Consider the following 13071-nt stretch of genomic DNA (forward strand, 5'->3'; position numbering starts at 1 on the left):
GGATGGAAGGAAGGAAGGATGGATGGATGGATGGAAGGATGGATGGATGGAAGGATGGATGGATGGATGGATGGATGGATGGAAGGAAGGATGGATGGATGGATGGATGGAAGGATGGATGGATGAAAGGATGGATGGATGGATGGTGTTTGGATATTTGAACAGAAGGATGGATGAGTGAGAGATGGAAGGATGGATAGTGGGATAGAAAGATGGGTGGAAGGATGGGTAGAAAGATCGAAGGATGGATGGATGGGTAGATGGATATTTGGGTATTTGGATAGAAGGATGGATGGGTGAAAAAATGGAAAGATGGATGGAAGGATAGAAGGATGAATGAAAAGGTGGATAGAAAAATGAAAGGATGAATGAAGGAATAGAAGGACAGATAGATGGATAGGTAGGTGGATGTTTGGGTATTTGGATAGAAGGATGGACAGAAAGATGCAAGGATGATTGGATGGATGGATATTTAGATATTTGGACAGACGGATGAATGGAGGAATAGAAAGATGGATGGATGGATGGATGGATGGATGGATGGATGGATGGATGGATGTTTGGATATCTGGATAGAAGGATAGATGGGTGAAAAGTTGGAAGGACGGATGGGGGGATAGAAGGATGGATGGATGGAAGGACAGATAGAAAGATGGATGGGTGATGGATGGATAGGTAGATGAATGTTTGGTTATCTAGACGGAAGGATGGCTCAGTGGAAGGATGGGTGAGTGGAATGTGGATAGAAAATAAAAATAGACCGGGGTCAGGCAGCCTTACTACTGTGTGACCTCAGGCAAGTCAACTCTCTTCTCTGAGTCTCACATGGCTCATCTGGAAAATGGCATCTCTGTCCCTAGTTGTGCGCAGCCCAAGGACCTGTAGTCACGGGAGCAAACACTCCTGTCCCTCCTGCCTTCTGAGGGTACAAATAACCCTGAGGCTTCCCACAGTGGTCATTTCCTTTGACCTTCTCACAGGGGACATCCCTCACCACAGTCCAAAGCTGCACACCAGTCTGAGATGGGAGGAGTCCTAGCTTCATCCCAGAACGTACCATGAGCTGGAGGGACAGGAGGCAGAGTGGGACAAGGAGGCTGGGGTGGGGCCAGGTGATCTCTGTCATGAGCTTTGGGCTCATGACATCCATGCTGCCCAGACTACGAGGATGAAAATCAGGCTGAGTGCAGTGAACCCAGCAAAAATACCAGAGCCACTTAACCTCAGATGGCATATTTTTTCCAATTAAAAAACCAAGAGTCCAAAGGGAACTACTTCTGGATTGACCCCTGTTCCTCCTACGGTCATGTGGATAGACCAGCTGAGGACGGGGCCAAGGAAAGGCTCCTGGCAGAGGTCAGAACTGGGCCCCTGTGCCCCGATGCCCTCAGTGCCAAGGAGGAGTTCACAGTGGTCTTCAGTTCACTACCTGGGACAAAGACCTCCCAGACAGGGGCTGAGACTTTGCTAGAATCACTTGGATTCTCGAGCCAGCCCCCTGAGACCCAGCCCCTGCTCTGAGATCCAGCTTCCTGGTGAGCTCTCTTCAGCACCCCCACAATGGAGGGCAGTGAATGGGGGGCTGCAGAGGGGTCTGACCTCCCGCTTTGTTGGCACCAAGCCGATAAAATCTAGCATTTTCCACGTCACTCTGCCCCATCTCAAAACAAGACCACTGAGCCTGATGAGTTGAAATGGACTTGGTTTTTGAAAAGGACGACGTGCTTCCTTCAGATCATTCTGGGAGATTATGTTCACCAAGCCACTCCAAGGAGCCAATGTGGAGTGGCCAGGACCAAACGTGCACATACTTGCCTCGGTCTGAGCGTGCCAGGGAGAGGTTGCGAAAAGGACAGAATGCGCAGAGCACAGTTACATTTCCCCAGAAGCAGACAAGGGTCCACATGCCCATGGCCACCAGGAATCCCCTTGCTTCTCTTCCCCCAACTTGTGGGGGTGACGCTCCCCCGGATGGAGCCCCCAGCTCCCATCTCCCCATTGTGGGATGTGGCCATGCACCCCCAGGGCAGGCAGCAGAGCACAGACCCTGCCTGCTCCCTGTCCCCCACGCCTGCGGTGCGCTGGACCTGGGCTTGCGTGCCCCAGAACCCTTTCTTGGGAGCTGGCCTGCATGCAGACATCGCCCCTGGGCCTCCACCAGCGGCAGTGGCTTACTCAGTTCATGCTGGCCGGGCCGGGCCGAGAACTCGATGACCAGCAGCTCCTTGCCGTTGAAGCTCCGGCCAATGCTGTAGGTCTTGGCGATGTGGGCACAGCGGGCCGCAGTCCGCCGCAGCACGCGCACCATCTGTGCGTAGGAGTGGTGTGTGAAGTGGAGGAAGGTCGGCGGGAGGCCTGAGGGCAGTGCCTCCTCCACGTCCAGGCCTTCTGGGGAAGAACGGGGGTGTTGGGGGGGAGCCGCCAGCTGCCCTCAGTTTCCCTCACCACCCAGCGTGGCTGTGCCTGCCCCCGCCCCAGCTTCCCCACCACCCCTGGGACCCTGGCCACCACCTGCGCCCTCATACCCCCTCCCCTGCCACACTCGGAAGCTTGGGGGTCAACCCGTTTCTGTCTTCGGTTAAAATCCCCTTTATGCTGCCCATTATCTACAGCTATAAGGACACCGGAAGCTGCCACGGTGAGGACTGGACAGCGTATGAAATACGAGTCTGGAGACAATAAAGGCAAAGACACAGCCACAGAAACCACGACCCCTGGGGAGACCCCCTGACTCCAGAGGCTTTGTTTTCCACAGGCACCTAGCTCTAAACCTGGTGCCAGTGGAGGTTCCTGGTCGGCTCTGTCTACGCTGCTTCCTGGTGGAGGCAGCCTCAGTGCCTTGTCAGTCCAGCACCCTCGGCTCAGAAGGGCTCCCTAGAGTCCACCAACCATGACTATGATGACAGCAAGGGTCATCACTGATTACTAACCCAGCAGTGAGGGTGCTGGTGCAGGGCAGGGTGGGGAGGGGAGGGAGAGAGGGAGAGTGGAGGGAGAGGCAGGGTAAGGGAGGGGGAGGGAAAGTGGAGGGAGGGGGAGCAGGGGACAGAGGGGAAAGAGTGGGAGGTGGGGAAGGAGAAGGGAGATGAGGGAAAGGGAGGGGAGGGGAGAGGAGGGAGAAAGCTTTACTCTGTACTCTAAAAGGTCTCCTTCAGAGGAGCCCTGGCCCCATCCCTCTGACTAAGGCCCACCCCTCTCCCTGTCTCTGGACTGAAGATGTGGCTCCTGCAGGCTGGTTAAGGGTTAATCCTTTGCCCCAAGCCTCTCACTGGCCCTGTGGTTTTCTTTCTGCTCAAAAGGGTTTCGAGGGAGGAAGAAAGCAGACGGAACCAGCAATTTGGTAGCAGAATTGCCCAAAATAATCTCTCTCGGGCCACCTCCATGGGCTTTCCCAGGGCAGTCAGGCTCGGCCCCATGGGGATGTCTGGTTCCCTTCCTCTGCACTCCTGCCCTCTCCCAGTGCAACCACAGCCAAGTCTCAGCCTCTGCGCATGCACACAGCTCCTATCAGCCACCGGCAGAACATGGCCCATGGCCCACCCCCCCACCCCCCGCCGCACCTGCACACACGCCTGTGGGCGGCAGAGTTTCTCAGCCCAGAGCCTGCTCCGGGGTGACCCCTGCGCCCCCCACACAGCCAGTGAACCAGGGGGCCAGCGCAGATGGGTCCCAGATATACATCCCCGTCCTCCCCTGCCATTGTCAGTGTCCCAGCACCCAGCATGGAGCCATGCACACAGCAGGCGCTCAATGTATGCACAGACCGACCAGCGGTCTGACTCCACCAAGTGAACCCTGATGCCCCTGCTGCCATGTGCATTCCCAGGGCCTCCACTTTGTCCTCTGTGAAGTTGGGGTAAGAACCCATATTCGGGAGTGGCACCCAGTGCTAGAGCTTGTGAACCTGACCATTAGCGTGGTGATGTGAGGGCAGGCCACGCTGGGGACCATGAAGTCCTGCCCTATCCAGGGCGGCCCACACCAGCCACGCCTGACCCCTTCCACTCCAGCTTCCATTCTTTCAAGTCAAATAAAACCAAAAGTGAGATCCTGGGCAGCCCGGGACCCATTCCAAGCACCCAGCAGCCACGAGTGACCGGTGGCTGCTGGCTGGGATGGGCTCAGGAGAGAGTATTTCCATGGCCATGGAAAGTTTTCCCAGCCAGGCCTGCTCGGGATTGCGCTGTGTCCCCGGAGGGCTGGGCTCAGGACACGTGTCCTTCCCACCTGCCCTGGAATACCCTACCACCAGGAACCTCCTTGCATGCCTGCTGAGATGAGTGGCTCACCACTGCCCAAGACTGCCCATTCCCCCTCCCGAGACACCCAAGTCTGGCTCTCAGGGCCTCTCCCATAGCTTCCTTGAGCCCACTCTGGGGAGGCCGGCTCCCTGCCAGTACCTTCTGTGCCACCTCTCTGGCTGGCCGCAGGCAATCCTGGCAGGCCCCCTGGGGAAAGCACCCTTCCCCCAGACCTCGGGGGCCCACGTACCTCGCAGCTTCTCCAGGGGGTCGTAGCAGCCCTCCTCCACGCTTGCAAAGTAGCGGCCGCAGTCCAGGAAGTAGGGCCAGGCCATGTCGATGGCGTCGAAGGCGGGCTGGCAGGCCTCCCGCAGCCCCTCACACACGTGCCGGCAGGGCCTGCGCACCCGGCCACCCTCGCAGCGGGGGGCCAGCACGGCACAGCCCAGCAGCCGCAGATCTGGGTTGCACTGGCCCTCTAGGAGGTGGTGCAGGACACTCAGCAGGATGTACTCGGAGCTGGCCTCCACCGCCTCCCGGGACCGGTGCTCCAGCAGCGTGGGGAAGGCCGTCTGGTTGTAGGCCACGTCGCTGCAGGTCCTGAGTGGCATGTCCACGCACGTGGCTGGGGGCAGTGGGGTCATCACATCACTCCCTGCCTCCGGGACCCACATGGGCATCTGTCAGGCAAAGGCATCGAGGGCCCGCCCTGCCCCAGCAGAGTCCCATGGGGCTGGAGCCCACAGGGACAGGGCTACCCCCAGGGCTCCTGGGGAAGAAGCCACAGCCCGAGGGGGACCCAACAAGGCTCCCGAGATGAAGCAGGCTCCACTGCTGCCGGGTGGGTGAGCCTGGGCCGGCTGCTCTAGGTCTCAGCAGCCATAGCTGCAAGATGGGTACGGGAAAGCCAACCTTGCTGTCGCCACATTAGGGATGTGGAAGAAGCCAGCAGACTCTCGGTTGGGCAGAAACAGGTGCAGACCCTCCAAACTCACAGTCCTGAGGCAAACCAGTCCCCAAAAGTGCTACTGGCTTGGACTGCCTTTTGTCTCCGGGAAAATGGCGGATCGCAGAGTGGTTAGCTGGGCTCAGGGTGTTGAGAACAGGGCTGGTTCACAGGATGCCCACGGCTCAGCCCGGCCTGATCCAGCTCTGCATCTCACAGGTGGGTGTCTGGGGTTATGGGGATTTCACTGTCCCCAGGCATTTTCAGCTGTGATTGTAACTCCTCTCTTTCCAAACCTGTGTGGCCAAGGGCACTTGCCGGCCCCACTGGCCTGCCCAGCACGGAGCTGAGGGCAGAGTCATCCCCACGCTGCCCCTTCCCGTGCCCTCAGGGGCACCTCCCACACACGGCAGCTCAGCACACGTGACAAGATGTTGCCACTTCTCAAAGTTTAAAGGGATGGGGTGATTTCTCTGCTCAAAATATTTATATGTGTCGTTGACTTTTGTATAGAGAGAATATTCCCTGCCTTTCAAAGAAGTCTGGTCCCTCCACTTAGAACCCCCCGGATGCCCAAATCTGGCAGGAGGGGACTTGAGGAGATGCATCTGCTTCTGAGCTCGTCAGAGCTGTCAGAGCCCACCTGATCTTCAAGCCCACCCCCTGAGGTCAGCTTTCCTTTCCTTCTGTTACAGAGCAGAGGGCCAAGGGCCAGAGAGGGAAAGGGGCTTGCCTGGCAGGGGCCAGGACAGACCCAAGACCCAGGAAGCTCCCAGGAAAAAGAGCGGACATGCCATGAACCTACAGCCACATCATGCCCCAACCAGCCATGGGGTGAGGGGAGCAAGGAGGCTTGAAAGGAGCCTTTCTGGGGGACCCGGGAGCAGAGCCAGGGTGGTAAGCCCAGGCTGCAGAAAGAGAGAGTCCTTCCTCTTTTGTCTCCCTTCCAGCTGATTAAGAAGGGGTTTGGATTTGAGTACTGGGCCTTGTTACTAATCAGCCCCTTGGGACCTTGGGGTTCGGGTCTCTAAAGGGTTCAACAGCGTGGAGGGGCTGCCAAAGCAAACAAGAGAGAAATCCGTGCATCGTACCACTGTCTGCAGCCCATGGCCCGTGACAGTCACCTGGGAAGAGAAAGGACAGTGTGGTTAGGGGTGCAGACCCTGGTCATCCCGTCGTCCTGAGAATGCACACTACCCAGGGCAGGCCCCCGGGTTTGATGGAGCCCTGCTTCCCGCTCTGCAGCGGGGGAGCCTGGTTCCCAGGAGGTACAGTGATTTGCCTAAGGAAAGACACCCAGAGCATGGTGTGGGTGGCACCTGCCCCCACCACAGCCATGTTTGTCAATCACCGTGGTGTATACACCCCCATGGGGGCCCTTTCAAGCTTCTAGCAGTTGAACAACTAGTTCTGGCAAAATTCCCGAATATTTAACCAGCCTTTCCTGGAGCCTGTACCACACTTGGTTCTACCCCCACCAGTAACTCTGACCCCATGTTATTCAAAACCCTCAAGAGTCGATGGACACCAGCTCCCTGCCCCCTTCCAGAACACTCTGCAAGAGTTGTGTTCCACAGTCTCCTGAACTGGGGAGAGGAGAACCAGCACGGACAGTGCTCCTTGCAACTATGGGCTCCCACGACGGCCCGCCTCGAGACCCACGCAGGTGGGCCCAACAGTGAGAACGATGGGAAGGCAAGGAACACCAGGCTAACTCAGTGCCACCCGCCAAGTGCCCTCTTAGAAGGTCGAGAGGGCTCTCGGAGCTCCAAGAGTGGGGAACAGATCAGGACGGATGGAAATCAGCATGAGAGGGCCTTGGCCTGGCAGAAGCCTGGGGAGGACAGGCAGGGTGAATTGCAGGAGTGGGAAACAGGGGGAAGGGGTTGAAGAGGGGAGCCCAGAAGAAGGCAGAAACAGAGGGAAAAGCTTGTGTTCTTATCCTGTCCCCTCACACAAAACCCAGCCCTGATCCATGAGTCTGGGAAGGGTGGTGGCCCCATCTGGCGACACGCCATGAAATCTGGGTGCTGTGAGAACTTTCCTAAGAGGACAAATGTGAGCCCCAGAGCGGAAGCAGCTGGAGGGTGGGCTCAGGTCCTGTGGGCCCGGCCAGGCAGCTTCCCTCCTGCAGGACCCTCTGCACATGGTGTGCCCTCCACAGACGAGGCAACCACAGCCCCTGATCCTGCAGCAGACCGGCTCCCAGCGTCCTCCTGGGATGGAGACAAGGCACCCCCTCACCGCCTGGATTCCACTCTCGAAACTGGCAACTGAGAGAGATCTAGGCAATCGTTTGACTAGGTGCCAAGGCTCAGTGGGACAGGCCTGCTGCCTGGGGACCTGCTTTGCCTCCCTGCCTGAACAACACGGCAAGGGTCTCTGTTTCCTCGTTGCATGCGGGCTTTACTCTATGCATGTGGGAACAACATGAAGGTCCTACGGGACAACCCATGGTCAGTGCCCAGCACAGCTCCATTACTGTTACATTTTCTAACACCCCTGAGACCACAAGCCAAGGGTTCCAGGCTGTCCTATGTGGCTAAAAGCGATAGACAAGAGGGTAATTTTCCTAAAATAATTTTTCCTGAATAATTTTCCTAAGTTCTGCAGACTCTAATGCCAACAGAGGGCTGTTGTGTGCCCACCCACACCCACCTTGGACCCCTGGTGATGCGTGTTGGGATGAGCCCAGTGGCAGAGGGCAAGCTCGAGGGACCCCAAGCAGCAAAAGCCACCTGCTGCCCTAAGTGTGCAGGGGAGGGTGTTCCTGGGCACGCCACCCGACACTCTGAAGTCTCTAGGGTCTAATGTGATCACTGACCCGTGCCCACCATCCTCTGCAGCATGAGAAGGGCGTCAGGCTGAACCAATACTTGAGGGGAAAAAGGGAATCCCAGGAAAGCAACCCAGGACCCTGCTTGGAACAGCATGCTCGTCTCTGCAGCTAACGGCACCGAGTTAATGACAGGACAATGGGTCAAAGCATCATAACCGTGCAGGGTCCTGTGCACGGGTGTCTGTGTCCAATGCTGACTGCTCAGCCCCAGGGATAGATGTCGTGACTCAGAGGGTCTGCTCTGGAGCCCTAAACCTCCCTGACAGACGGCTGGGCTGGGGACCTCCAGCTCCTCTGCCCAGAGTGTAACAGAGCCCCCAAGCTGGTAGACAGACAGTGACCATCCCATACCACTAGAGGATGGCAACCTGAAATCAAAGGCTGGCCGGCTGGGCCCTTCCATAGGATCTGAAGGAGGGTCCTCCCTGCTTCTCCCAGCCTCCGGGACCCCAACAAACCCTAAACTTGTGGCTTCACGTCCATCATCACGTGTCCTTCCTGGTGGGTCTGAGTCCCAATCTGTTCCTCTCCTAAGGACACCCGTCATGGGATTTAAGGCCCACTCTGAGCTGGTGTTGACATCCTCATGCTCCTACTTTACCTGCAAAGCCCCACTTCCCAGCAAAGTCACAGCCACAGGTATGGGGACTCCATCATCTCTTGGTAGGGGAACACAATGACAAGAAACCAGCACCAGTGCATGCGCCTTTGGGGAGCCCAGGGCTGGGGTGAGGTCGAGGGGGGCATTGCTGCTATGGCCACAGGGGGCCGCAGGTCCCACTGAGCACTCCCGGTGGCCAGTCCCTGCCCACACCTGCTGGATGGATGACGTCCTCACCAAACATCAGACTTAGTACTAAAAAAAGAATGCAAAATATCTCATTCATAGTTTTTATATGGCCCCTAGGCGAGTGGGCACCAAAACAAGAGACTGGCTTTCATAAAACTGGTTTTTCAGGTGAATTTCCCCTGTGCTTCATTCCCTCTCCAGTGTGACCACTGAAGAATGTAAAAGTGCCACGGGGCTGGCATCCTTGGGTTTAGAGACCCCGATCCAAAGGCTGAGGCTCTTTGATAGCCCGCACACGCCCGTTCCACCAGGTGACCACAAGGTGTCAGCATGTCTTCAACGAGGGGCCCAGCTGACCTGGGCTGGCCGGCTCCCTCCCCGCCCTCCCTCTTCAGCCCAGGTTAGGTTGTTAGTCCCGAGCCAAGGAGACCAACATCTCTTCTAAAAGATGAAGAACCTAAATGAGGCCAGAGAGGGTGCCCCATCTGCGCAAGGCTACATAGCAGAGAAGAGAGCCCAGGATTTGAACCCAGACCTGCCTGGGCCCTTGGAGCATGAACCTTGCCTCGGCCCATAGGCTCGAGGTGGAGGCCTCAAATCAGGCAAGGGACAAGGGTGGAGGAGAGGGTCCAGGCTTGCCCTGAGGCTCTAGGATAGGTACAAAAGGGGCAGGGATAGTGGTCTCAGACAGAGCAGCGTGGACACCAACTGTCCAGTCCCCGCCAGCGCCAGCCTGCTGTCAGGAAAAGCCATTTGGCTTCTGTGGACCGCACGTGGTCCTCTGTCCGGAGGGAAGACCGGAATGGAGCAAGGATTTCTTCTGGAAACAGTCCCCAATGCCACCTCAGGGCCTCAGCCAGAGCTCCCCCCACCCTTGCCTCAAGGTGAGGAAGGAGTGGTCTGTGCCAGTCTCCAGGGGATAGCTGCCTTTCTCCCTCCGAAAAGGACAGGTTGGGGGGATTTCCTGGAGGAGGGGACCATGGTCCCTGAAAAGCCTGATTCTAGACATTTCCTGCAGGGGAAGGTCGATCCGTGACCCAGTGAGAGTTCAGTCCACATCCTGCCTGTGCACCTGTGCACACATGGGCACACACGTATGCACACACACACACATGCACATGCACACACACATGCACACGCACATGTGCACACTTACACACTCTGCCTGGGCCTTTCTGCAGCAATAAGAAGGAGGCAAGGGGTGAGGGCAAGGGCTGGAGTGGGTGGCGGTGAAAACCCAGATGGCGAGGGAAGAAAAAGGAAAGACTGGCATCGGTGCATTTGAGAGGGGCGTTTTCTCCTGGCACATGCACTTGGCTGTGCCACCATGTTCTCGGGTATCCCCAAACCCTGGCCTTTGAGAGATGTCCAGATCCTGAGCCCAAAGGGACCCCCACCTCCGGGGACAGATGTCTGCTGCTGATAAGGACCCTGAGCACAGGGGACTAGATGCACCGACAACTCTGAACATGAGGGGAAACTGAAGTCCGCTCCAGGAGGGGCCAGAGCCCAGGACTACAGGTCCCCAGCCTCCACACCACACTCTCAGGTGAGATCACACAGACAGGCACACCCCTAAGCCCTTTCCCAGAGCCCTCCAGGCACACCCACTCCCTCCCAATGACCACGCCCCCTCCCAGAGGACTAAGCCCCTTCCCAGGCCCTGGAGCCCATTTCCAGAGATAGTGTTGTCCACATCACTTGCCCAAGGTGGCAGGGAGGGGTTAAGAGTTTGCTGCCGCCCATAGCCTTCCTCATTCCTGGAAGGAACAGGGACCTTGGATAGCCTGCCCCCTGCAAAGTGCTGGCACCTGCTCCCTCTGACCTCACGGCAGGACACCCCACCGGCTGTGTTCTGTCCTGAGGAGGACTCCCCTGGACAGCGCACTGAGCCCCTCTGCTGTCCCAGCAGCCTGCTGCACTCTGCCCTGGGGTTCCAGAGTCCCTGTACCCCTAGAGCCTGATGCCCCCTTTCCAGCCCACCAGGACGTCCAAGGTCATGGGCGTGCGCAGGATGTGTTCAGGCCAGGGGTCGCTGGCCGCAGGAGAAAGTTCCGGCGCGGGGTGGGAAAGTTACCGGTGGTCTCCCGGGCGAGCGGGCACCCGGGCCGGGCGGCGGCGGCCAGCGCGGCTAGGAGCAGCAGCAGCAGCGGCGGCGGCGGGGGCGGCATGGTGGGCGGCGGGAGTGCTGCAGCGCAGTGATGTGGCACTCAGGCCGCGGGGCGAAGGCCGCTGGGCTCCCGCCCCCCAGGAGCGCAAGCGGAGTCAGGTTACAGCGCGGCCCACACTCTGCGCTGAGGGATGCCGACGGGAGGGAGCAAGCGGAGCAGCCCGCTTCCGGCCCAGGGCCCGCCCCCAAAGCGGGCGCCCCCACGGGGCTCGGTCTCCCTTGGCCCACCTGAGGCCCCAGGGGAGCTGACCCCTGCGGATCCCGCCGAGAAAACCCTCTTTCTGGACAGGGCGGGTCTGGGGGCCAGGTGCTGACCCGCTGGCTGTGCACCAGGCCAAGTCACTCCTCTGTCCCATGAGTGGAGGGAGGCGTGACCAGCACCCCCACCCACAGAGCCAGACTCTGGGGGTTCCAGAAGAGCCTGTGGGGGATGATTAGGGACAGGAAAGGCAGGAGGCTTCTGGATGTGCTTGGGCAGCTCCTCTCTTCCCAGGATGGGTCTCTGAGCCCTGGGGAGAAAGCCCTTCCTGGTTGTTCCAGCATAGCCTGGGGCAGGGAGCCTGGCTCCAGGGTCCTCAGGGAAATGTGGCCGGCCTCACTTGGCTCATCAGAGGGGGCAACAGACCAACCCAGCTGTGGCATAAAGTTTCATAGGGGTGACCCCCCCCCCCTTCTAGCAAAGGGGGCAAAGGCAATTGGGGGTGCTGAGATGGTCCAGTGCAGACAGCCCTGCCTGCGTGACCCCACAGCCTGGGTGTGTGGAAGGACTCCTTCCCACTATCCCCAGGCCATGACTGCATCGTCCACAGCCATCCTGGCAGGAAATCGAGGGGCCTGGGAGGAAGGAAGCCCAGTAGAGTGGCCCCAGAGTCCCCAACTCACTGTCTGTCTGCCCAGAGCCTCTCTGTCTTCCCGGGACCAGGACGGCTTTGGGATTCAGCCAATGCCTTTGAAGCACCCGGTCCATGGAGCTCAGCAGGTGCTGATTCTGCCGTCCAGATGTGCACACATCTGCCTGCCAGCCACTTGTCAGAGCGCACAGCTGCAGTCCAGCCCCTGGTGTGCTTGCACCCTGGGCCTGGGAACACTGCCCACTAGACACCTGGGTCCACATCCCAGCAGGGTTCCCTGGACCTGTCCCTCCCCTGCTAGGCCATCAGCCCAAATAATCGTTAGCATCCATGTGCCTTTATGGGACTCCTTTACCAACTGTCCTGGGCGGCCGGGAGGCCTGACCCTGTAGCCAGATACCACTCAGCCCCAAGACTTTGGACAAGTCCCTTAACCTGGAGTCCAGGACTTGACGTTGCCTTCTATGGGGTAAAAATTGGACAAGAGCTTCAATCCATCCGTGGTCCCAAGAACGAGCAGCTCACTCCCACTTATCAACTCGAGGTGCCCTTTTCTGCATCTGATGTCCCATGCCACCCTCTGTCCACCCAGACCGCAGCTGGTCCTTCCAGAAGTCTCCGGGCTTGCTGCAGCCCAGGAGTTCCTTTGACTTTCCCGTCTGGGGTCTCCACTCCGAGCTGGGAGGGCGAATTCAGACCCCACCCTTCCTGAGTGCCAGCTGGTGGGAGCCCATTCTCAGGGAGGGTTTTGCCCTCCTCCCCCACGTGCCAGTGGGAGGCATGTGAGTCTCCTTGCTGTCCCCTCCCGCGGGCAGGTCAGGTTCTCACGGATGTTGAGCCTGCAGCCCCAGATGTGGCCAGATTTGTGTGGGCATCTCCTATTACAGCCTTCCATGTGGGTTTGTTTTTCTGTCTGAGTGGTATATAAAATAATGATACTGTTTCAAACCAGTGGTTTCTGAGATTTGGGAAAGAGATAGGGTCATGTTAAGCTATTGTTATTTTTAAGGACCCGGTGGGTAGAATTCAGTAATCCCCTCTGGGACCTACCTCTCTCCTCCCCCAGTTAAGTTGGCAGGAACTGTCTCTCACCCAAGGCCTCTTGTCCCAGGGAGGATGAGGTTACGATGCCACCAAGTGGTCTGGCAGGGCAAATAGTCAGGTTAACCCTTTCCCAGGGCCAAGGGCTGTTCAAGTCCTCCCTGGCCCCCAATCCCTGTCCTGCCCAGCTGCC

The 13071-nt window shown here is 58.4% G+C and overlaps 1 protein-coding gene across 2 annotated transcripts in view; it reads right to left on the reverse strand.

The window, feature by feature from the left end:
* CPZ (carboxypeptidase Z) overlaps positions 1-11150 on the reverse strand; it is a 22132-nt gene extending 10982 nt beyond the window's left edge. Inside the window, exons 1-4 of one of the 2 annotated variants that reach the window (XM_059395695.1) lie at positions 10894-11150; positions 6279-6311; positions 4492-4866; positions 2176-2385 (exon numbers count right to left, since the gene is read on the reverse strand). In XM_059395695.1, coding sequence (XP_059251678.1) covers positions 2176-2385; positions 4492-4866; positions 6279-6311; positions 10894-10987 — 712 coding nt within the window. In that variant the 5' untranslated portion in view covers positions 10988-11150. Of the gene's footprint in view, positions 1-2175; positions 2389-4491; positions 4867-6278; positions 6312-10893 lie in introns of both variants that reach the window. The other variant, XM_059395685.1, reaches the window with a different exon arrangement.
* Positions 11151-13071: the final 1921 nt, after the last annotated feature.

The sequence above is a fragment of the Mustela nigripes genome, chromosome 1, assembly GCF_022355385.1.
Source record: "Mustela nigripes isolate SB6536 chromosome 1, MUSNIG.SB6536, whole genome shotgun sequence".
NCBI classification, from domain to species: Eukaryota; Metazoa; Chordata; class Mammalia; order Carnivora; family Mustelidae; genus Mustela; species Mustela nigripes.